Source organism: Plasmodium vivax, chromosome 12 (assembly GCF_000002415.2).
Source record: "Plasmodium vivax chromosome 12, whole genome shotgun sequence".
Classification (NCBI taxonomy): domain Eukaryota; phylum Apicomplexa; class Aconoidasida; order Haemosporida; family Plasmodiidae; genus Plasmodium; species Plasmodium vivax.
In genome coordinates, this window is record NC_009917.1 from 654,327 (window position 1) to 676,603 (window position 22,277).

Consider the following 22,277-nt stretch of genomic DNA (forward strand, 5'->3'; position numbering starts at 1 on the left):
GGGAGACGGTGTGCGCCAAACACAAGTACCTTATTACTGCCCCTTTTTTTTTGTCTCACTGGGGGGACCAGCACATACACGCACGAGTAAAGGAGGGACGATGGGCGATGGGCACGATCCACTGCAGCACCGACCACCCGAGGGGCACCTTCCCCGGCGAATCCTCTTCTCCCCCTCCTTTAGCGCAATTACCAATTTAGTTGAGTACCTTACTTGGGGGGGTGCCCCTTCCACTCGGTAACAACGCTACGAACTTGCACGTAAAAAAAAACGCAACAGGGTCGCTTCGTCAGTTGGAGCTACTTACACCTACACGTGGGTTACTCGCTCGGTGGAGGTGATTCTCAGCAGGGGTGCCCATGAGGAACTTCACCCGCGCGGAGGTCTAAACAGGATGGCTTTAAAAACCGAACGGGGATAACACGTCGAAATGGTTACACAGTGATTAACGATTAACCTCTCGTTTGGCAAAAAAAAAATTCCTTTACATTTGAAAAATCTGTGCGGGGGATAAACACGCGGTGCGCTTGGCGTTGACACAAATGAGGAAGCGCGAGGGTAACGCAGCAGAGAAGAGGGATCTCACTTCCGAAATGGGGAAAAAAATACCTTACGTTTTCGCGGCGAAATTGGGCTTCCCTCCTTTTGAAGGCCAAGCATGGGTCGCTTCGCACTATTATTTTTTTTTCATCCTTATTTTTGCCCTTATTTTTACCCTTATTTTTGCCTTCATTTTATTTTTTTATTTTATCGTGTGCCCCCATCTGTGCGCGTATGCCCCGTGCGTGTAAAGATTTCAGCCCCCGCCCAATTTGGTCAACGCGCTAAGGGAGTACATCGCCGAGGTGACCACGCGCGGGTTATCATGCATGTGTTTGTTCTCTTTTACCGGGAGAAAATAGCCTTAACCGCTTTGGCAAAAAAAAAAAATAAATAAAAAAGAAACAATTAAAACAATTCAGCTTGGTGGTGTGAACACCTCCACCCGCTCATCAGCATAAATGGGAAAGGCAAATGCGACGAACCATTATTTGTTCTCCCTCGACGAATCTGCAACAGGAAAGAAAAAAAAAAAAAAGGATACACATTCGGGAAGGGATAAACTGGCTTTATTAATATAGGGCGATTTAAACCTACTGACGTGGGACCTTTTTCTTTATATGATTAATTTTGTGCCGCTCTCTCCCTATAGAGAGTTATGGCTATACTGTGGGGTTACTTTCCCGAGGTAAGCAGGTGCAACCCCTGATGGGGTACCCTCTTCGCAAAAGCAAAAAAGGGGGGAAGGGTATCCCTCCCACATAACTGTCTTCACCAAATGGTAATTCTTAAATGTACGAAACAATTTACAAAATAATTGCAGTGTTTTTTTTTTAAAAAAAAAATTAATTCAAAAGGGGAGAGAACATTAGCTCCTATGGTAGGGGCTCTCAGAGCGATGTCAAAGGGGGTGGAGGTAGGCACATTGGAAAAGAGGACGTGTGCGACCAGTGCCATGAAGGGACATCCCTGCGGCAACGTAAGGGGCACCCCTGTGTGCCCATTCCGGCACAACCCAAATCAAACAAAACAGTCGAATGAGGGAGCTCCTCAATGCGGTACTCATCACCGCGCCGTGTGAGGCGGCAAAGAGGGGACGCCGGTGAAAGGCTCGCCCACTTCTCAGGGCATATCGAATCGCCAAAAAACAGGTGCACGAGCTGATCAAGCGGTGTGCACTTCCAACTGCAGATCCCGCGAGTGCGTACCCGCGTGAGTGTACCCACGAGGACACATCTCAGCCAATCTCAGGTTAATTTCTCCAGTGGAAGAAGGTTCATGTGCTCATCTAGGCTCTCCTTGCTTAGACTTAGCTCCTAACAAAGGGGAAAAAAAAAAAAAAAAAAAAAAAAAAATTTGAAAGAGTCAACTGGGTCGGTGCACGGGGAGCAAAGCAGACAAGGCGAAGCACATGGCCGCTTATGTAGCTGTGCTGATGGTTCTCCCCCTCTGAGCACCCCGCCGCGATCATTTCCGCGCGTACGTCTAGGCTGTCCAGGTAGCTGATCCGCTTGAAGAAAATTCGATAGACGAATGAAAGGGAGTACATCACTGAGGGGTGGCAAAAGGGGGGAAGCGTTTAGAAAGACCATTATGGTGGAATTACGGGCAAGGCAAGGGTACACTCAGGTGTGGGCACAGTCAGCCAGGGCGAGGAACACAAGAATGGGGGGAGGAAATTCCCCGCCCATCGGTAGACCCATCGGTTCGTTCATCGTTTGGCTCCTCGGCCCGCTCCTCGTTACGTACGTATGAACATCCAGTTGGAGAAGAAGTAGCTGTTTGCAAAGTATGGTATCCCTGAGGGAAAATAAAATAAAATTAGAAACGTCACAACCACGAGTGCCCTTTGGTACGTCCGCTTATGCAGACATGAGCACACACATTGACGCGGTTCGAACGATGGCGCTCGATTTCCTCTCTTCGATTTCCTCGCCTCGATTTCTTAGCCCCTCTTACCAAAAAATATTTTATTAAAAAATACGGACAGCACGGACATCTTGCAAACATTCTTGTCCGTCTTTAGGGAGCACTTAATAAACGCCAGGGGGTCCTGCTAAAATGGAAACGCGTTTTTTTTTTTTTTTTTTTTTTTTCTCGTTCTATAGGAGTCGCACTGAATGTGCGAAATGTACTAAGTGGTGAAATGCAGAATGGCTCAATTCGCTCATCCACGCGGAGGTGCAACTTTCCTTTTTTTTTTTTTTTTTTTTTTATCTCTCTTTCTATTACGTACGTTTATTCGTATCCTTTGTATTCCATACGTTATGTAGTTGGGGGCAATCTGCGGGGGGGGGAAGCACGAAGGGAAGGTCAAGAAGAGGAGACGCGTGTGCGGAACGTCCATGTTGAGACCTCCCATGTGGAGACCACCGAACGGGGGCAGGCTCCCCTTCCGGTGGCCCCCCAGCTCCTCTGTCCACCTTACCGTCAATAGCGTCATTATGAGCACCAAGATGATGTGGATAATCACGAAGCACAGGACAAGCATGGTCTAACTCGGGAGGGGGAAAAAGATAAGCGGTGAGGAAGGTGCAGCTCTGCAGCCGACATCACCGCTAGCACTAGCGCTGACGAAGCAGACAATGATCGATTGAGAGGATTACCTCGGGGGAAGAGCGCCGCGTCTTCAGCTTATAAAGCGGGATGAAACAAACGCGAATCCCAACATTCACAATTCCGTACAGAGAGCAACAGAAGATATATATGGCCAAACTTGCAATGAGGAAAATATCCAGCGGGAAGAGCTACGCAGGGGGGGGGAAGTGAAGTGGCTATGTACTTATGTGCATGGTTTGGCCTCTTCTATGCCTTTGGAGGGATGGGCTACCCTCCGTTTCTCTGCACCCAGTGGTGGTCCCTCGCTAAAGGGGAACTAACCCGAGAGAACAGGAGCAGAGAAGAGTCCAGCAAATTAAAAATGGTGTTTATTTTCTCCAGCACAAAACCGCACTTGTAGGCACAGACGGAATTGAAATACTGCAGGTGGGGAGAAAAGAAAATGTGAGCTTCTCCCTGTCAGTGTGTTCACATGGCAGAGCTTCTTGGGGAGTCCCTTCGCTCTCGACGCGGGGGACTACTCCTCTCTTTTACCTTATCCGTTATCGAGGCGAGCAATGATATGTAAATTACAAATGAGAAGGTTAGAAATACCAGCCCGGTTATAACCCTGTGGGGAGTGGCATAGTGCAGCGTGGCGTAGTGCTGCTTGACGTAGTGCCGCTTGACGTAGAGCAGCGTGCCGTAGTGCCGCTTCGCATGGAGCTACTCCCATGTATGCACGCGCAGAAGCTTTCCCCATTTTTTTTTGCAAAACCTGAAGGTCAGCACAATCCCTATGACATAAGATAGCCACGACTCGGACGTCTTCTCGATCTCTTGCAGTTTGTAGTTGTATCTGCTCAGGGCCCTGTGAGGGTGGGAATAGCGGCATGTCTACACGTTTGGGGAATCTTTGGATGGCATCTCCCTACGAGGAGAACCACTCTAGAGAGGGAACAATTCGGGGAGCTCCTCCTTTACAGACATATATTAGGATGTCTCCCCGTTTGTTAGTAGCTACCCTACAGGTAGGCGCACTAAAGATACCCCCATGTAGGCGTGTAAAGACTCACCTCTGCATTTTCTCTATCCTCAGAATTTCATACTTGTCGCTCCCACGTATTTCGCTGGGCGCTCTGTATTTATGCTGCGGTGGGGGGAGGGGGAATAAGGCATTTCGCAGTAGCCATAGAGTAATAGCCCCAGAGTGGCATCCCCAGAGTGATACCCTAGAGTGATGGCGCCCTCCACACCAGTGGCGCTTACCTTTATCACCATTTCCTTCTCCTTCAAATTTGCAAAGCGAGCCTCTATCTCCTTCTTATCATGCTCGATGTTTTTCTGTTGCAGAAATGAGAGGGGCAGGCAGGCGATGCCGTAGCTCTGCGGGGGGAGGGGAGCGACACGAACGACGTGGAGGATAACCCAGGAGAACACTTATCCGAGTGATGGCTCAACTGAGTGGTGGCTCAACTGGGTGGGCATCTGTTTGACTCTCTGCCCCCACCCCTCAATTACCGTGTAGGTGACCCAAAAGGAAACGCCAATGAGGACAACGCACCCCATCAGAAATAAGATGGCCGACTCCCCCGCTGCAAAAGGGGTCGAAAAATTGGAGAAGTTTTTCGTCACCAGGGATTTGCCATTAAGCAACACTTAATAATGAAAGGCTATTAGTTTTGTCCCCCTTCGCGTAACTCATTATTCCATCCGTCTATTCTTTTATTTGTATTTTTTTTTTTTTTTTTTTTTTTTTTTTAAACGTTCGCTTCCTAACTGTGTTTCATGTCGAGGAGGTCCGAAATGTACTCCAGTTCCTTTCCCTTTTCCTGTTTGGTAATTCATCAGAAAAGAGGAAGAAAAAAACAAAAGGTGATATAATTAGGGTTGAATAAGCAAACACGAATACGTATTCTCAATCTGCATAGACTTGCAAAAACGCAGGTCCGCTCAGCCGCACCATTGCGAGTTTGTGGCCAGGTCTGTAAATGAGGCCAATTATGGACAGCGCCACTAGGAGGCATATAAAGTATATCTGCGGGGGGGTGAAAGTTAGGCGAGCGTGTGTTGTGCAGGCGACTGTTGTGCTGCGATTATTGTGCTTCCGATTGTTTTGCTGCCGACTGTGGGACGTCCACCTGGGACGGTCATTCCCTCCCCTCATTTTTACCGTTTTTTTTAAAGACTCAATCACATTTTCGCACGGCACTATGTTGTCATCGAATTCGTTGCGGTAGGAGCCTGCCCAGGTGAAAAAAAAAAAAAAAAAAAAAAATCACACATATAAGGCACCTATGCATGCAAGCATGTACATATATGTGCGTGCCGCATAAGTGTGCACTCCTATCAGTACGTTTATTCTTCACGTAGAAGTAGGAGAACGGAACGAGGACGTAGGCTTCGAAAATTAAGACCCAGAAAATGGCTGCATGAGGGGGGAAGGGCCATTTTAATGATCCTAGGAAGGCAAACGTGAGCAGTTCGCCAAAAAGTGCCCCTACTGCTAGTGCTGCCAGGATCGCCAGCGCTGCTAGGGGGGAAGACTTACAGTGGTAGAACTTGGACACGAGCCTTTGGGTTATTTCCAAGTTTGAGATTTCCACGTCCTGAAAGAATGGCCGTAGACAAAGAGGGGGTGAGCAACAAATGTACGAAAGTTGCCCCAAACAGGTGCAAACAAAGTGGCACGCTTTTAGCCTGCCCCTTCTTTTCTCCTTATTTAAGAGGAAGTAGTTACCCCATTAGACACCAGGTATATATCCACTGGTATGAACAAGACGAGGATGAAACTTGTGCTGAGGGACAGAACAAAAGTTGCCGCCGCTAGGAAAGTCGACTCGTCTGCCTTCACGAAATGTCTGTAAAACGCCCCGCATGATGTGAATATTAACTGAAAAAAAAAAAAAAAATTGGCTAGCTGTTTGTCCCATTGGGTTGGTAGCGACCATAAGGGGGTCCTCCCCTCCACGGGTTACTAAGCGTTACGCAGACGATTGCAACAAACATAGTTATTCAACTGCGTGAACACGCATGTGTGGGGCTCCTTCAGGTGATTATCCTAACCCCACGTGGAGAAAGGCACAGTTAGCTAACCAAAATTAAAGCGGTCAAAGTGCAGGCGGTAAGCAAATCCATCAGAAGACAACCGTATACTCGTTTATTTATTTATTTTTTTTTTTCACCACGATGTGCACAAGAAATATTTTTGCAACCCCAGTTTGTTCCTTCTTTTCCTTTTTTTTTCTCCTTTTTTAAATGGCTTCACTGTGGAAGGAAGCTTGCATGGTCAAAAGGTGTGCAATCCAAAAGGGGGAAAAAAAAAAAAAAAAAAAAAAATATACATATATATATATATATTGCCTCTTTGTGATTACCAAAGGGGTGACAATTTTCCCTCACCAACTCGGATTTTTTTTTTTTTTTTCATCCCCTTTTGGTATGCTTTTCTTCGGTACGAGCGGAACACTAAAGGTGGGGGCACCCAAAGGAGTGCTTCTTTGGGGGGACTACATTGGGACTACTTTGCATTACCAGCAAAATTGATCATATGTGCTTCCCTCAGTTTAAAGCATCCACAAATTTTCATTCTTTTGCGTAAAGGGGAAATTGTCCCCACGGAACAGTGCCGTATGGCCCCGCCGAACGTGAAGAAACGGAGAAGAATCGTTGCCGCACACCTTTCGCTCAAAGGAACAGGCGAAGACGAAAAAAAAAAAAAAAAAAATCATTTGGGACATCACCCTGCTGAGCATACTCAAAATGTACGCGTGACTGGGAGAAGCTAAAGGGGGCCCTTCCGCAGAGTCACACCTTTGACACATTACATTGCTGCATCATCGCAAGTAGGAAGCTTTGCTTTGCCATATTAATGTAACACTGCACATGCTTCCTTTATGTGTTTTCTTTTTACGCCGCGGTGATGAGCATACTTAAGGAGGGGTCGCCCCCTTACATGTTCAGGCAACAAAATGGGCGTTGACCATCACCGCGGAAGAGAAAAAAAAAAAAAAAAAATCCCACCCATCTCGCAACGCCAACCCCAGCCACTGGCAACACCACCAACTAGTAGTCTATTTCGAAGGATATTATTTTTGTGGAGTAGCCCTCGTAGTGGGTGAAGTCATCTCTGCTCATTCTGTTCTCTCCCTTCATGTTGGTGCCCAGGTGATCGTACGACAGCTCATAATTCGACAGGCCGCTCTTTTTTTTGAGGCTGTCTGGCTCCTTGAAAAATAAATTCGTCCCAATACTCGACGTGTGAATGCCCTTAAATTTGTATTTCCCGTTTATTATGCATTCGGGGCACTCGGCAAATAGGTTACTTATGGAGATGGTGTCGATGTCGAATGGGATGTTATCCACATGGTTCCCGCGCAAGTGCTTCGGGTGATGGGTATCTTGGGTCCCCCCATTCTTTTGCCTCTCATTCTTCTGCCCCTCATTTTTCTGCCCCTCACTGTTCTGCCCCCGCGGCGATGACGCCCCCTCCGTCGCGTCCCCCCGAGCGGAGCTTCCCATTTCCTCCGAGCCATCCCCACTTATGAGGACATCCCCCACAAGTTCCTGTTCCTCATCATTCGTTAAGTCAAAATTTATTTTGTTCAGACTCCCCAGTTGGTTGCCCTTCACCGCACCGTTGGGGCTCCCCTTTGAATGATTTTCCTTCTTCTTCACCCCCGGTTCATTCTCTATGTAAATTTGGTCTCCTTTTTTTTTTCGATAGATGTTTAGATTTTTCAATTTCCGTTCATCGCTGTTGAGCTGTGGCAGGTTTAGCATCACCAGCGTTTCCTCCACCGTACTGTCTGAGTTGGCATCCTCGTCACTGCGTTGGCTCATTGTGCGGTCCCTCACGGAAGAGGGGGAAATGAGCGCTTACTAACGAAAGATGGGAAAATCACTTCGCCTTCGCGAAAGAGGAGGAAATTCCATGCGCCTTCTCTTAAGAGGAAGAAAATCACTTTTCCTTCGCCTGTTCTGCTATCTTCACACCTCCCGCGTGCACCTTCACATTGCGGGGGGTCCCCTAAATGATGGTGACTTCCGTGGAGCGAAACGTACATCCCATCAGTTATGAGGCTTTATTTGTGAGCCACGTTGCATATATATATATATATATTTTTTTTTTTTTTTTTTATACGCACTAATCTCGATTCCAACGTTCGCATGTAACAGTTTGACCCTCTCCAGCGATGGAGGCAACTGCTCCTTTTTTGGAGCGGCCAAAAGGGGGACATACCCCAACATGTAGCCCCCGAAATGGTAATAAAAGAGGCGAATCTTTTCACTTCCCTCCATGAGGGTTAACTTTAAAAAATAATTGACGCGAAAGAGAGAGACCCGTCGACAATTTCTTTGGCGCAAAAAAAAAAAGGTTTCCAATATGTTAACGAGTAAAGCACACAGAAAATTTGAAGGGGTGTTTCTCTTTTTTCCGTCTCTTTGCAGCCCCCTTTCGTTTCAACTATCATTGTAGGTAAAGGGATCCCTTCGGGGTAAAGATGTGCATGCAGGACGGGGGTGCACATATGTATATACACATGCTCGATCGGGAAGGGGGGAGGACAAAAGTGTTGACGTGATGGAAGGGGAAGCGGGAAATGTGCCCTCTCTTTGGCAAAATACCAAGCGCTTTATTTATGTAGCCACTCCCCCCGTGTGGTGGGTATGCATTGGAAGCGTCACTCGCAAAAATGTTCACTACGCTGTTAAAAAAGAAAATATATTTTGCCATTTTAACGAAAGGGAATACCCATGTGCGTGTGTTGGGGGGAGGTAGCCATTTGTAAACACCCCACAAAGTGGTAACCACGGTGCGAAAAAAAAAAAAAAAAAAAAAAAAAAAAAAAATATACATACACATACACATACACATACACATACACATACACATACACATACACATACACATACACATACACATACACATACACATACACATACACATACACATACACATACACATACACATACACATACACATACACATACACATATACTTTTTTGGAGGGAATAAAACTGTTTCAAAAGAAAAACCCAACGGAAAAGAGAACCTCCCCCCTTGCGGCGTTTAACGAGTGAGAAAATGTTGCCATTTTGAGGACCACCATTTGTTCTATTCTGCTTAGCGCAAAAAAGATGATAAAACGGACGGGGAAAAGGAGACACCCTCTCTGTGCGATTTTATGTACTTCTCCCCCTGCGGCGTAGGAAGTGTCCACACCAATGTGTCAGTTGTGTGCAAACTGCTTCGTATACACTCCTTTTTCCTCCGCTAAGGAGAGAATCTCTCGACGTTTCTCAAAAGGGGGTTGTCCTAATTTGTGTCGGAGTGCCACTGGCGAGGAAGCGCGCGGAGCGGATCGTCAAAGGGAAACGAAAAAAGGGAAAAACGCGAAAAACGAAAAACAGGCACGGAAAGACTGCTTACACAAATAAAACCTCCCACATCGCCATTAAAATGCATTAACCTGCATTAACCTGCAACTAGGGCTAATCCCCACATGGAGTGCATGTGATGCACTGCTTAAACTCGCACGTATGCGCGGGGCTGTGCTAATTGGGGGAAAAACGAAAACAGTTGCTACGTTAAAACGGAGATACTCGTTGCAGTTATCGGCCTGATGCGCAGCATGGACTTATGCCCAGGCTGATGAGACGCAACCCCCCGTCAAAAATATTTTCAGTTCAAATGTTTTTCTCCTTTATAAGCATTTCCCCAAATGTGCACCAAAGTCCTTTTTTTTTTTTTTTTTTTTTTCCGCCTACTTTTTGGCTAGCTCGAAATGGTACTTTTTTTTTTTCATTTTTTTTTTTTTTTTTTTCCCACACTGTTTTGCCAATATGTACAGGCGAAAAAAAAGGTGATCACATTTTGAAGGATGAAATAAGTTGTGGAGGTCACGTAAGAGGTATATGTATAACCCCCGTGGGTAGAACAAAAGCCTTACTAACATGGCAACACAACCGGAGGAGGCATCATAGTAATAAAAAAAAAAAAAAAGGCCGATGAGAAGAGGCTCACTGGCAACATTAATTCGACGCTATCCCCATATGCGCGTTTCGTTTGCTGTGTCATTTGACCAGTTCTTCACCTTATTTTTGCTACCAAAAGTGGGAGCGTATGACCGACCAACTGGCCAAGCTGCCGTTACCCACTGCCAACCGACCGCTACCAAAACAGGTGATGTACTTGTGTGCAGTTGTTCTGACCAGTTGTAAGTTCATTTAAAAAAAAAAAAAAAAAAAAAATTATTCATTTTGAAGCCCCCCCCTTCGTGGTGATAACTGCGTTACTAGTTCTCAACTAAACAGAGGAGGTCAAAAAATGATGTTCGCTTTTTCGTTGTACATATGTGCCCAGGGAAGTGGTGCATAAGTGCGTCGTATAGATATGTTGGTGACTCCACATTACGTATACGGACGCACAGACGCGCGAAAAAGAATAGCATCCTCCCGAATATGTTCGGAGCAGAAATGTGGACTAGGACCTCGTCGAGGAGCAGCAGCGCGTGGCTCGGCACGCTCACCTTGTTCACGTGAACACATCCAAGCAAGCATGTATAAGCGGCACGTGTAGGTATAAATATATATATACATATATATATGTTTATGTATACGTGCACGCACGTACGTATATGCGCGCATATCTCGCGGAGGCAACAGAAGAACGCGCAAGTGCGATTCAGCAAGCGCCAGCGGATAGGCACACCTATATGCAACAGTATATACATGCGAATAATTTTTTTTTTTTTTTTTTTTTTTTTTTTTTTTGCTCTCTATCCTTTCGGTTGTTTAAGTTGGAACACGCGCCTTTTGCTGCGTTAAGGCATCGAAAAGAGGGTTAAAAAATGAAAAAAAGCAAAATAAAAAAAAAAAAAAAAAAAGCAAAATAATATAAAATAATATAACAATAAGTAAAGCAAAATAATCGTTCGTGCTAAACGTTCGTTAAGCAAAAAGTAGAAAAAAATCAACTTTTTTCAAGTTGCATCAGCTGGAAGCCGCCTGGTGCCAGAATTGTTCTGCACCTACTTCCATATGCCCATGTTGCATATATAAAAATGTACCCACGTATGTGGGCACGGGCACACGCGCCTAACCTGTGCGCAGTCAATCGAAACTGGTGCATGCTTCCTTACAGCTGAGTAGTTGTGACACCCGCGCGCGGCTGCAAGCGGACCTGCTAGATGCAATAGCTTTTCCGCTCCCCAGGGGGTTGCTGCGTTTGTTGGTCATTCTTAAAAAGCTAGGAGCGGTTATACATATATACCTACATGTATATACATATCTGTATATATATATGTATATGTATATATATATATATATTATTTTTTTTTTTTTTTTTTTTTTTTACAAGTGTTGCAATACTTCTGTCGAAAAAGCTTCAGCATATTTCGCCAAAATTTTACGTGTACATCTTCAAATGGCACATACAATTTTGCGGTTCTTTTTTTTTCAGTTACGTATGAATACCTTCATCCGTTCATCCGTTCATCCGTTCATCTGTTCATCTGTTCATCTGTTCATCTGTTCATCTGTTCATCTGTTCATCTGTTCATCTGTTCATCTGTTCATCTGTTCATCTGTTCACCTCTTCACCTCTTCACCTCTTCATCTCTTCCTTTTTTTTTTTTTTTTTTTGCCGCTAACCTGTTAGGACTACGCGCCGCGGATGCATAGTGTACTGATTCTACGATCGATATGTATTGATGTAAATTTTTTTTTTTTTTTTTTTAAGTTTTAGTAAGGTGTCCTAAAGATATTAAAAAGGTACCCCATTAGTTCATCTGTTCTTTTTTGTGTGCTCTGATGAGTGTATATAGAGTAGAGCAGGGAAGAGCAAACGATGACCGAATCGATTCCCTGGTTGGCAAAATGATTATTCGATCGCTGTATCGATTTTTCACTGGCATAGAACGTTATGGTTAAATAGCGTTCCCTTTTTTTTTGGCTACCTGACTTTTTTATCTTTCTCTCCTCTCTACGCACGTTTGTTTTGTGTAGTTATACATGCGCATATGCATGCATCTTGCTTCGCATGCCCGTGTTTGCTTCTCCGCTCCGTTGCTCTTTGTGGCGGCTAGGCATACGGGCGCGTTTCCAGGTCGGCGCGTTCTGGTAGGCGCGTTCCCCCTGCGACGTGATTAGTTCGCCCCTAACAACTCGTCGTTCTGCACGTTTGCCTGGCTGTATTTGTTTCGTTGCGTTTGTCTAGCTGTGTTTGTTTCGTCGCATTTGCGAAGCGGTGTTTGTTTCGTTGCCGTTGCCTAGCTGTATTTGTTTTGCTGCGTTTCCTTGCTTCCCTTTTTTGCTCCCCTTTTCGCCTCGTTTGTTTTTGTTTGTTCTACCCCGTGGCGCACGGCGTGTCCGCCTCCTCCGCGCGGGTCTTGCCAGAGCCCACTTCCAAATAAGAACACGCTCAGCAAAGCAAAAGGGGTGCACCCATATGCGTACGGAACTTCCCCTCTGCATGTGTCTCAGTGTCTGCTTGATTCGCTTACACGCGTCTTCCCTAAGTGATAATACTTTTCAGTTTAAGGGGGCGGTCCGCTTACTTCTTCCTAGTGGCGCATCTTAGGAAGGGTTCCTCATCCCCACCGCAGATTAGCGTTAACGAATTTTTTTTCGCTTACTTTCCTTTGATTACCATTTGAGGGGTCCTCTCCAGCTGTGTCTATCACCCCCAGGGAGGGCACTTCAAACGATTGCATATAGGTCTCTCCCGTAAAGAGAAAACTTCCTAACGGTGCCTGCACTGGTTGGAATAGACGCGGTAGATCTGGCGGTTTCGCGATCCCACCAGGTAACCTCCCTCATCAGATTAGCCGCTCAACCGATTAGCCGCCCAACCGGTTAACCGCTTATCCGCTTATCAGCGCACCTCTGAGATGAAGGAGAAGAAGGCGGAAGAGGCCACCCCGTGCCGCAGGGAGGCGCGGCCAAAGAAGAGCGAGAAGGCGGCGGAGGAAATGAAGGGCGCCACGAAAAGCACGCTGGCGGACAGCGACGAGGACTACTCCATCATCACGCTGTGCACAAAGTGCCTGTCGAAGAAGACGGAGGAAAATAAAAACAAAATTATCCTGCACAGTAAGGCGTTCAAGGATAACAAAGGGAAGGGCAGATGTAGCGTCAGCAGCAGTACGGACCCCCTATCTCACCATTTGAATCTCTCCCCCTATTTCGATAGATCCCAAATTGTGCAGGAGGTCATCCTGATGGATAACAACGAGCTGACAGATGTATACGAATTGGACAGGTACAAACTGGGGAAGGGGTCCTACGGAAATGTGGTCAAAGCAGTTAATAAAAAAACGGGGCAACAAAGAGCAATCAAAATTATAGAGAAAAAAAAAATACATAACGTGGAGAGACTGAAGAGGGAAATTCTAATCATGAAGCAAATGGATCACCCCAACATCATCAAACTGTATGAAGTGTATGAAGACACAGACAAGTTGTATCTGGTCCTGGAGCTGTGCAATGGGGGGGAACTCTTCGATAAAATTGTGAAGCATGGGAGCTTCTCCGAGTATGAGGCGTATAAAATTATGAGGCAAGTTTTCTCCGCCCTGTACTATTGCCATAGCAAAAATATTATGCACAGAGATTTGAAGCCGGAGAATATTCTCTACGTGGATAATTCGGAGGACTCCCAGATTCAAATTATCGACTGGGGATTTGCCAGCAAGTGTATGAACAATCATAATTTGAAGTCTGTCGTTGGGACGCCTTATTATATCGCTCCGGAGATACTAAGGGGGAAATATGACAAACGGTGTGACATCTGGAGCAGTGGGGTGATCATGTATATCTTACTGTGTGGATACCCCCCCTTTAATGGAAAAAATAATGATGAAATTTTGAAGAAGGTTAAAAAAGGGGACTTCGTTTTTGACTCCAATTACTGGTCCCGGGTGAGTGATGACGCGAAGGATCTCATCTGTGAGTGCCTCAATTACAACTACAAAGAGAGGATAGATGTGGAGGGGGTTCTAAATCACAGATGGTTCAGGAAATTCAAAACGAATAATATTGTCATCAATAAAACGCTCAACAGGGCACTTATCGAAAAGTTTAAAGAATTCCACAAATTGTGTAAAATAAAAAAGCTAGCTGTTACTTGTGTGGCTTATCAGCTAAACGAAAAGGACATTGGGAAGTTGAAAAAAACTTTTGAAGCTTTTGACCATAACGGAGATGGAGTGCTGACCATTTCAGAAATATTTCAGTGCTTGAAATTGAATGATAATGAGTTAGACACGGAACTGTATTTTCTTCTGAAGCAACTGGACACAGATGGGAATGGACTCATCGATTATACCGAGTTTTTGGCCGCCTGTTTGGACCACTCCATCTTTCAGCAGGACGTCATTTGCAGAAACGCCTTTAACGTCTTCGACTTGGATGGAGACGGAGTGATCACCAAGGAGGAGCTCTTCAACATCCTCTCCTTCAGCGCTGTGCAGGTCTCCTTCAGCAAGGAAATCATTGAGAACCTCATCAAGGAGGTGGACGCGAACAATGACGGGTTCATCGACTACGACGAGTTTTACAAGATGATGACCGGGGCGAAGTAGGTAGCGCGGCCGCGATGAGACAGCCCCAATTTGGAGCCAATTTTTGGCATGCTGCTTGACAGTGCTGTGATCATGTGGTGGCAGGGCCTGCCGAGAGGGCGCTCCGGCGTCTCCACCCCATTTGTGACACCCCTTTTTGCGTTCATTTAATCTCTCATTTTGTTTTGCTTTGTTTTTGTTTTATTTTTATTTTTTTATTTTTTTGCTCCCCCTCAACCTAGTATAGTTCTTCCCTTTCTGACCATACAATTTGATTAACCCTCGCTAGACACTTCTGGCACAGCTCAGCCAGCTCTCCCCTCACGCTCCCTCACCCCCGCCGCCTCCACCTGCATGTCCAGAATGATCATATTCCTCTCCATCCGGTCGTAGGCGTTCCGCTTGATCTCTGCCCACTGCAGGTCGGACAAGACGTGCCTGCTTTGCGGCTTGTTCTTCCGTTTAACAATGTTGAAGTCTTTCTTCAGATCGTTTAGCTTTATCCTTACGTAGTTGTATTTATTTTCCGTGAGGACTTTATCCTCGTAGGGGCACATCCTCACAGGGATGGCATACACATCTACGTCGTTTACTATTTGGTAATTGGACCTTCCTTCCAGACCCTCATTGAAATAGATTTTCTCTCTCATTGGGATGGTGTTCATGTCGTCTACGTAAGAATACAGGGGGTACTCCTGCTCACTTTCGTCAGCTACTCGCATCGGTTTTAACACTTCTATTTCGCCAAACACCCAACTTAGTCTCCTTAAAGTGGTGCATGCAAAGTGGAAATAATCAGATGGCTCCTTCATGTTCATGTAATGGAGTAGTCTCTCCTCTAGAATTCTAGACCTATGGGTAATGTAACAAACCCTTGCATTTGCCTCCGCCAATTTCGTCTCATTAATCATGTATGTTATCAATTTGGTCATCTCCTTCTGTTGCTCCTCATTGTACTTATAGCATTGCTCGTAAAATTTGATCTTCGTTTGGCACAGGATGATTAGCTTGTGGAGGTAGTCAAAGATGTCTCCTATTTCTACTACCTCTTTTATCGTTTTGATTTTTTCTTTATATGCATTTTCTAGTTTGTAAAATCGCTCGTTCATTTTGTGAATATCTTCTTTCAGGTGCTTGTGGCTCACCACTAACTTTTGGTACCTTTCGTTGGTGTTAAAATTCACTAGGGTTATTTTTTCTGGCTCCGTGCAGGCCTCTTCGTACGTCGCCATGATTTCCTTCAGCCTCTTCTCCAGCAGGTCTCTTTCCTCCCGCAGCTGGTTCACCAGCTTGGATTTCTTCTCCGATTCGGCGGCAGCGCTTCTTACTTTGTCCTTCAGCTGTTCGATTTCTAAGAGGGAGTAACACATGTAGGAGGGTGCACATATAGTAGGGCGCTCATATAGTAGGATGCACACGTGGGAGGATGCACATATAGTAAGATGCACCCGTGGGAGGGACAGACGTAGGCCGACGGATGGGTGGCTCCATTCTGCGCTACCCATCTGCTTCGCATAGACACACGTGCTTGCATCCCTCCGCGGGGCCTCTCCCTGAGGGCGATCGCCCAGTGGGGTCACACGTACCCTCCATTTTGATCTCCATTTCGCTGTGAATGAACTCAATTTCGGTAATTTTCTTCTGCAGCAGTTCGTCCGCGCTTTTTATGTTCACGTCTGCCGCTATTTGCAGGCGCTTGTTCTTCGTCCGGATGTTTTCTATGTCGGCCTGTGGGGGAGGGGGTTCGTTGGGGGTGTTCCCTGCGCGTGTGAAAGGAGAGGTAGGCCTCTCCGTTTAGCCATCACACTGTGGGGCTGCCTCTCCGTTATGGCGTAACACCGTGGGGCTGTCTCTCCGTTTAGCCGTCACACTGGGGTGCTGCCTCTCCGTTATGGCGTAACACTGTGGGGCTGCCTCTTCGTTTTGCCGTAACACAGTGGAGCAGCCCCTTCCAATTACTCCTCCCCTCATGCTACCTTCAAACTGTTTATCCTCTCCCGCAGAGCAGCTATTTCGATGTCCTTATTCTTCAGCTCTATCTCGCTCAGCTGCTTCATATTGTCCATGCTCAGTTTCATCTCCTCATTTTCTTCGCTTATAAATTTGGCATTGTTATTGATGGCGGAGAAGTTCGCGTTCCTCAGGGACCTCGTCCATTTTTTTATCACTCCCTTATCTGTGGAGTAAAACGTGTACGTGTGGCCGGCTCCGAATGGCGCCGCTTTGATGTGAATGACGTCTTGGTTTTCCCCCAGCTGCAGGTCCTTCGTTTCTTCAATTATCTGCGAGGAGAGAGTTGCGGGGGAAAGAGTGTACGCGGCGGGGTCTCCCCACTGTGGAGGCTTCCTGACTGAGGAGGTTTCCGCACTGCCAATGCTACCGCTTTACAACTGGCGCGTGATTCTTCAGAGGTGAAGAAACGACACCCACACCCCCATAAGGCAGCCAAAAAAAAGAAGCGAGCCAGCCTACTGGCGAAGAGAACACCCCTCACATGATCTCCAAAAGTGGAGCAAAAAAAACATTACCTTATTTTTCACGGCAATGTAATAATCGACCACCTGCACTTCGCTCCCTTCTAAGAGGAAAATAATAGACGGCCGGTAATCCCCCCTCTCTTTATACACATAAAAAAAATTGGACTTAACGAAGCAAAAACATTTTACCCACTTGTAATCGTCAGCACAGTTGTTCAACAGAACGGTCGAAGCGTTGTTCTCATTTCTTTCTGCTTCATTCGCTTGGAGGTGCATAAGGGGGGAGGAGAAATCCTTTCCGTTTTGCCTCCTCTTGGACATGTACACGTGCAGATCCCCTGAGATGCTGTTTTTCACTGCATTACTGCTTCCAAAATGGATTAGCGAGATGATGTCGAACATTTTGGGGAGCGATCTGGCGAGTAAAGTGGACAGCTGAAAGTGCCGCGCTCGCTCGGCCAGCTGATTGCCAGTTTGTTTCGCGAAGCGGCTAGCTGCGCGTATTTTTGCCTCACATCGGGGCGTATCACTTGAGTTACGTTGTTCTGTGATGCGCTACTCTGCGCTATGATATGCTGTTTTTATTTTTTTTTTTTCTTTTTCCCCCAACAGTGCAGAAACTGGACGCGCCTTTACCTTCCAATGAACAACCTTCGCCCCATTCACCCGCATGTATGTACATGTTCATGCGTGGAGTAAAACTCCGTATGCCCTTATATTTTTTCCCTCCCCTGCGTGCACACAAATGGAAAGGCGGACATACGCGTATACCACCCTGAAGGCATGTCTCCCTCCGCGTGAAATGACCACAAGTGATCAAGCACCGGTAGGCACAGTTCCATTTTTCGCCTTTTCCCCCAATGCATATTAAAGGGAGCACACTTGGGGCCACGCGAACAGTTGCGCAAATTTGTGCAGGCGCAGCAAAAAAGACATACCAGCGCGCATACATACGTTAATACGAACGTTAATACGTATGCATGTACCTGCCCATTCACCCCACGCACTGGGGCGAGCAAACCGTTTCCTCGCCTGCTGCACAGGGAAAAAAGTAACGCATGGAAAAGGGGCGATGCGCTTACTATACATGCGTGCATCCCTTTGCGGATAAACGCGCAGCATAATTTAAGAAACCTTTGAACAAATCCCCTTTCTACATTTTCCCCCCCATACGACATAGACAATCTGCAAAAAGGACGAACAGAAAACGAACCCCACAGATATGTGACCTCAAAATGACTTCGCACAACCGAAAGTGTTTCCAATAACTCTATGCCAATATGGTCAGTTACATTTATTTACAAATGGTTTCTTAAAATGGAAAATAAATTAACCCCCCTTAGGAGTAATTCTCTGTTCAGTTGTCTCATTTTTACCTGAACGTTCAGGCAAAATTGAAGTCTTTTCAGGATATTTTTTTTTTTTTTTTTTCACAAAGGTTGATATAGCCATGTTGATTACAATGTGGCCATTTGGTAAGAAGCTGTTTACATTTTTCCTGCGCGTTCTATAGGAAAGGGGGTGATATAGGAAAAGTTGGCCTTCTCAAATGAATGTTTTTTTTCCTTTTAAATTGTTACAAAATGAGGAAAAAAAAAGGAAAACATTCTTATAAAAAGAAAAAAATTTACTTGAAATTTTCTCACGTACGATATGCGTATACATTGGAAAAATATTCCATTCGACTTTGCTTCCCTTCTTGCGGAGAAAGTGGAAATAAAATTTCCGCGAGAGAATCAACGAATTGTTAAAAAATTTAAAAGAAGAAAATGTTAGCGGCGTGCTTTCTTACCAGCAATATTTGCCGCAGTTTTTTTTTAGAACGTTTAAAATGGATTCCGGATGTACATACATGCAGAGGGATATGCGCGGCTTCACGCGGTAGCGCGGTGACGCATAAAAAAGGTAGTAATTGACCGCGCTTTTTAATTTGATATGATGTAGGTGCATAGTAATATATAATTTGAGACAGTTTGTCCGAGTGGTTAAGGAGGTTGACTCGAAATCAACTGGGCTCTGCCCGCACAGGTTCAAATCCTGTAGCTGTCGTTTTTTTGCGCGCCGGCGCCGGAAAAGGGCAAATGAGAATAGAAATAAAAATATATAATACATATTAGTGCGCAATCATTTTTAAGATAGACTTATCATCTGCGCATTCGCGATTGCAAATATTACTCGAAAAATAAGAGAATTAATGAAATGGGAGGAGAAGTATTTTCGGCCAGTAGGGCGCAGCTAACGGTTGATTTATCGCTAAAGGGAGGGCAATTTTTTCCATATTTACTTGACACCCATTTTGCCCTTGCTTAAATTACCCATTAATATTAAGCAAACCATTACCAAATGGTTACGCCATCGAAATAGGAACGATTCAGTCCTATTTTTAAATTGATAGATGCGCAATTAGGGGAAATTTCCCCACGGGGAAAATGTTCGTCACCTCGTCCTTTTCTCATGACCCATTTTTGCATTCCTTTTTTATTACTTTCCACTTTAAGTAACCTTTTTCCCCCATTTTTGAAATTTTTCTTTTTTTTGCCACAATATGAACATCATGAGTACCTTATGTAAGTGCATTTCCTCCTCCCAAGGGGTACGAAGTTGTTTTCGAAATGATTTCACCCCCATTTGTACGTTTCCGCCAAGTTGCGAACGGGTCTTAGCAAAGTACCACCTCCACTGTCAAACTGGAAAAAAAAAAAAATGCCAATAATAACAACCGTTACAGCTTACACCTTTGGTGAGTTTCCTCATGCGGGTTTGTAGAACTACTTGTATCTGTGCAAGTGCATAAGATTCGGCTTTCATGCGTAAGGCGGCGTATGCATATATGAGGGTGCTTCCGCGAGAAGATGGGCAAGCTTAATCGTTTCTTCTACTAAGGGGGAGCCCCCTTTCTTTTGTACCGACCTTCACATACCAAATTGATCATCGCGCGAAAGGTTTAAGGCAAGGGGGATATAATCTCCCACCTGTGAGTATGTTGATAAATATGTAATCACACGTGCGAACAAATCGGTGTACCTACATCCGCATGCACCCCTGCGGTGTAATGTTCATATAAGCTATAAAAAGGTAATACCAGGTGCACACAAAAAAAAAGAAAATAAAAGAAGAAAAAAAAAAAAAGATTGCCTTATGTACAAAGTTGAGAGTTTTATGTTAGTGGGGTTATCCTACGTATCGGTACATTTTTCGCTGTGGAAAAAGATTGCCACTCTTTTTAAGGTTTTTTTTTTTTTTTTTCTCTCTCATGTGTGTTTGCATATATCGACGTAGGCACTGCGTAAGTACCTGCAACCCAGCGGAACATGTAAGTACATATTCGCGTGTAAATGGAGCGTCCCTGTAAAACGGCTGCAGACATGCCTCGTTGTGTTGCTTGCACGAGTTTTTTTTCTTCTCTTCAAATTTGCCCACGGGCATATGCACATGCATGTGCTGTGCACATTTGTGAGCAGCCCCAAAGCGCAGCAGCCACGCTGAGGAAAATTTGCAAGTCACGGATTTTCGCTCGTCCCCGTTCTATTCATTCAGATTATTCTATTTTATTTTAACGTATATGCATGTGTATATGTCATATGTATGCTATATGTATGCTATATGTATGCTATATGTATGCTATATGCATACATGGCTATGCTTTAATTTTTTCCCCCTCGTTCTCTCCTTTCCCATTTATCCTTCCACGAAACGTATGCACAGTCGTTGCGTTATTTTTTTGCGCTTGCGTTACGATATCCCCACGTTTATAACCCCCCACAAACCACCCCTTCCTTTTTTTTTTTTTTTTTATTTCAGTTTGGTACCATTTTGCAGCAAATGCAAATGTGTAGATAGCCGTTTCCTTCATTTCCCACTTTTTTTTTTTTTTTTTTTTGCATGAATTGTGTATTTTTTTTTTGCCCTACATTTGGGGCGGCATATTTTTATGCCACGTTACGTTTCGCCATCTGGCCATTTCGTGTCGTTCCCCTTTGATCATCGCCCTTTGAGCTTCCCCCTTTAAGCTTCCCCCTTTAAGCTCCCCCCTGTAAGCTCCCCCCTTTACGCATCAGCTACGCAAAAAATAAGTGAAAGCAGATACAATTTGGCCTTAACATAGACGCAGGATACGTTTAAGCTGATCTGCGAAACGGGTGGGTGCAGGCCATCACACGAGGAAACGTCCCCACATGCACGTCTGCAAAAGGGCGGGGTTATCCTCCTGTTTGTAGTTAAGGATGTGTGTTGGGTTGCCATATGGCACAGCATATTTTAGGACATATAAAATGCATTTTAAAAAAAAACAAAACAAACTCGCAGAAAAATAAAGCAAAAAAAAAAAAATAAAGAAAGAAAGAAAGAAAGAAAGAACGAAGTTTTGTTTCAATTTTTGCACGCCTCCTCATTTCTCCTCATTTTTATGTCACAGGGAGATTTCCCGTAAGCCTCCGTGGCCTTTCTTAATGTTCATCGTCAAAGCATTATATTTCCACGCCCCATTTTATGTTTTTTTTTTTTTTTTTTCCGAATTTTTTCCGAATTTTTTCCGAATTTTTTTCGATTTTTTTTCCACAATTTGTGTGAGCATTTGCCTTTCACATTTTCGAATTTTTGCTCTTCCCTTTGCGAAGTTTTGCTTCGCCCTCCCCCCGGCATTTCCCCTTCTCCACTGGGGCTGACCTCTTCAATTAGCGTGCGCGACCAAAGAACTGCCTGTCGATTCGTTTGCAATTCTTTGCCATAGCGGTTGCGCTAATTTTTATATAAAGACAGAGTGGGGGGAGTGCGCGAGCTGTGAGATACTTTGCGGTGAATGGGCTAACCGCTGTGCCGCCTACTGCCTTCACATGTGTGTATGGATAGGAGGCTGGCACGAATGGGAGCACAGGCGCGCGTGCTATGTATAAATGTATGTACGTATGTATGTACGTATGTATGCACGTATGCATGTATGTACGCGACTGTGTGTATAGACAGGTACGTACACGCACCCCCCTCCCTCTCCGCCACTCATTCCCGCGCGCGTCCCCTTTCTCATCCGCGTGGTCTCGCGGCGAATTGGGATGAAAACGCTGTACACATACGCGCATATCCCCCTGCGCAGTATGACCTCGTGCGCCCATTTAGCTTTGCTTCATTTTGCACCTGCCAATCGCAACACATTTTGAGTTCT

General features: G+C 45.2%; 4 protein-coding genes across 4 annotated transcripts, besides 11 other annotated features; 1 reads left to right on the top strand and 3 right to left on the bottom strand.

Annotated features, from left to right (window-relative positions):
• Nucleotides 1-946: 946 nt before the first annotated feature.
• On the bottom strand, nucleotides 947-6,087 carry PVX_082830 (hypothetical protein, conserved; the record flags this gene model as incomplete). Its single annotated transcript, XM_001614115.1, has 20 exons — nucleotides 947-1,856; nucleotides 2,024-2,091; nucleotides 2,290-2,340; nucleotides 2,500-2,593; nucleotides 2,777-2,824; nucleotides 2,969-3,034; nucleotides 3,147-3,287; nucleotides 3,421-3,519; nucleotides 3,634-3,709; nucleotides 3,857-3,949; nucleotides 4,155-4,228; nucleotides 4,348-4,464; nucleotides 4,600-4,673; nucleotides 4,859-4,910; nucleotides 5,042-5,116; nucleotides 5,252-5,322; nucleotides 5,435-5,506; nucleotides 5,630-5,687; nucleotides 5,819-5,971; nucleotides 6,067-6,087. 20 exons carry the CDS (start codon nucleotides 6,085-6,087, stop codon nucleotides 1,788-1,790), a joined length of 1,572 nt encoding a protein of 523 aa, XP_001614165.1. The 3' UTR covers nucleotides 947-1,787.
• Nucleotides 1,029-1,055: a microsatellite.
• Nucleotides 4,089-4,127: a microsatellite.
• Nucleotides 4,523-4,551: a microsatellite.
• A 1,056-nt stretch (nucleotides 6,088-7,143) lies between the features above and the next one.
• PVX_082825 (hypothetical protein, conserved) lies at nucleotides 7,144-7,920 on the bottom strand (the record flags this gene model as incomplete). The annotated part of the gene is made up of 1 exon (XM_001614114.1): nucleotides 7,144-7,920. One exon carries the CDS (start codon nucleotides 7,918-7,920, stop codon nucleotides 7,144-7,146), a length of 777 nt encoding a protein of 258 aa, XP_001614164.1.
• Nucleotides 7,921-9,921: 2,001 nt separating this feature from the next.
• Nucleotides 9,922-9,954: a microsatellite.
• A 3,017-nt stretch (nucleotides 9,955-12,971) lies between these two features.
• On the top strand, nucleotides 12,972-14,663 carry PVX_082820 (calcium-dependent protein kinase, putative; the record flags this gene model as incomplete). The annotated part of the gene is made up of 1 exon (XM_001614113.1): nucleotides 12,972-14,663. One exon carries the CDS (start codon nucleotides 12,972-12,974, stop codon nucleotides 14,661-14,663), a length of 1,692 nt encoding a protein of 563 aa, XP_001614163.1.
• A 126-nt stretch (nucleotides 14,664-14,789) lies between these two features.
• Nucleotides 14,790-14,820: a microsatellite.
• Nucleotides 14,821-14,868: 48 nt separating this feature from the next.
• Nucleotides 14,869-17,521, bottom strand: PVX_082815 (hypothetical protein, conserved; the record flags this gene model as incomplete). Its single annotated transcript, XM_001614112.1, has 4 exons — nucleotides 14,869-15,993; nucleotides 16,229-16,370; nucleotides 16,619-16,924; nucleotides 17,171-17,521. The coding sequence occupies 4 exons, from the start codon at nucleotides 17,519-17,521 to the stop codon at nucleotides 14,948-14,950; spliced, it is 1,845 nt and encodes a 614-aa protein (XP_001614162.1). The 3' UTR covers nucleotides 14,869-14,947.
• Nucleotides 16,305-16,369: a microsatellite.
• Nucleotides 16,744-16,797: a microsatellite.
• An 880-nt stretch (nucleotides 17,522-18,401) lies between the features above and the next one.
• Nucleotides 18,402-18,435: a microsatellite.
• Nucleotides 18,436-18,515: 80 nt separating this feature from the next.
• Nucleotides 18,516-18,536: a microsatellite.
• Nucleotides 18,537-19,253: 717 nt separating this feature from the next.
• Nucleotides 19,254-19,283: a microsatellite.
• Nucleotides 19,284-20,020: 737 nt separating this feature from the next.
• Nucleotides 20,021-20,050: a microsatellite.
• Nucleotides 20,051-22,277: the final 2,227 nt, after the last annotated feature.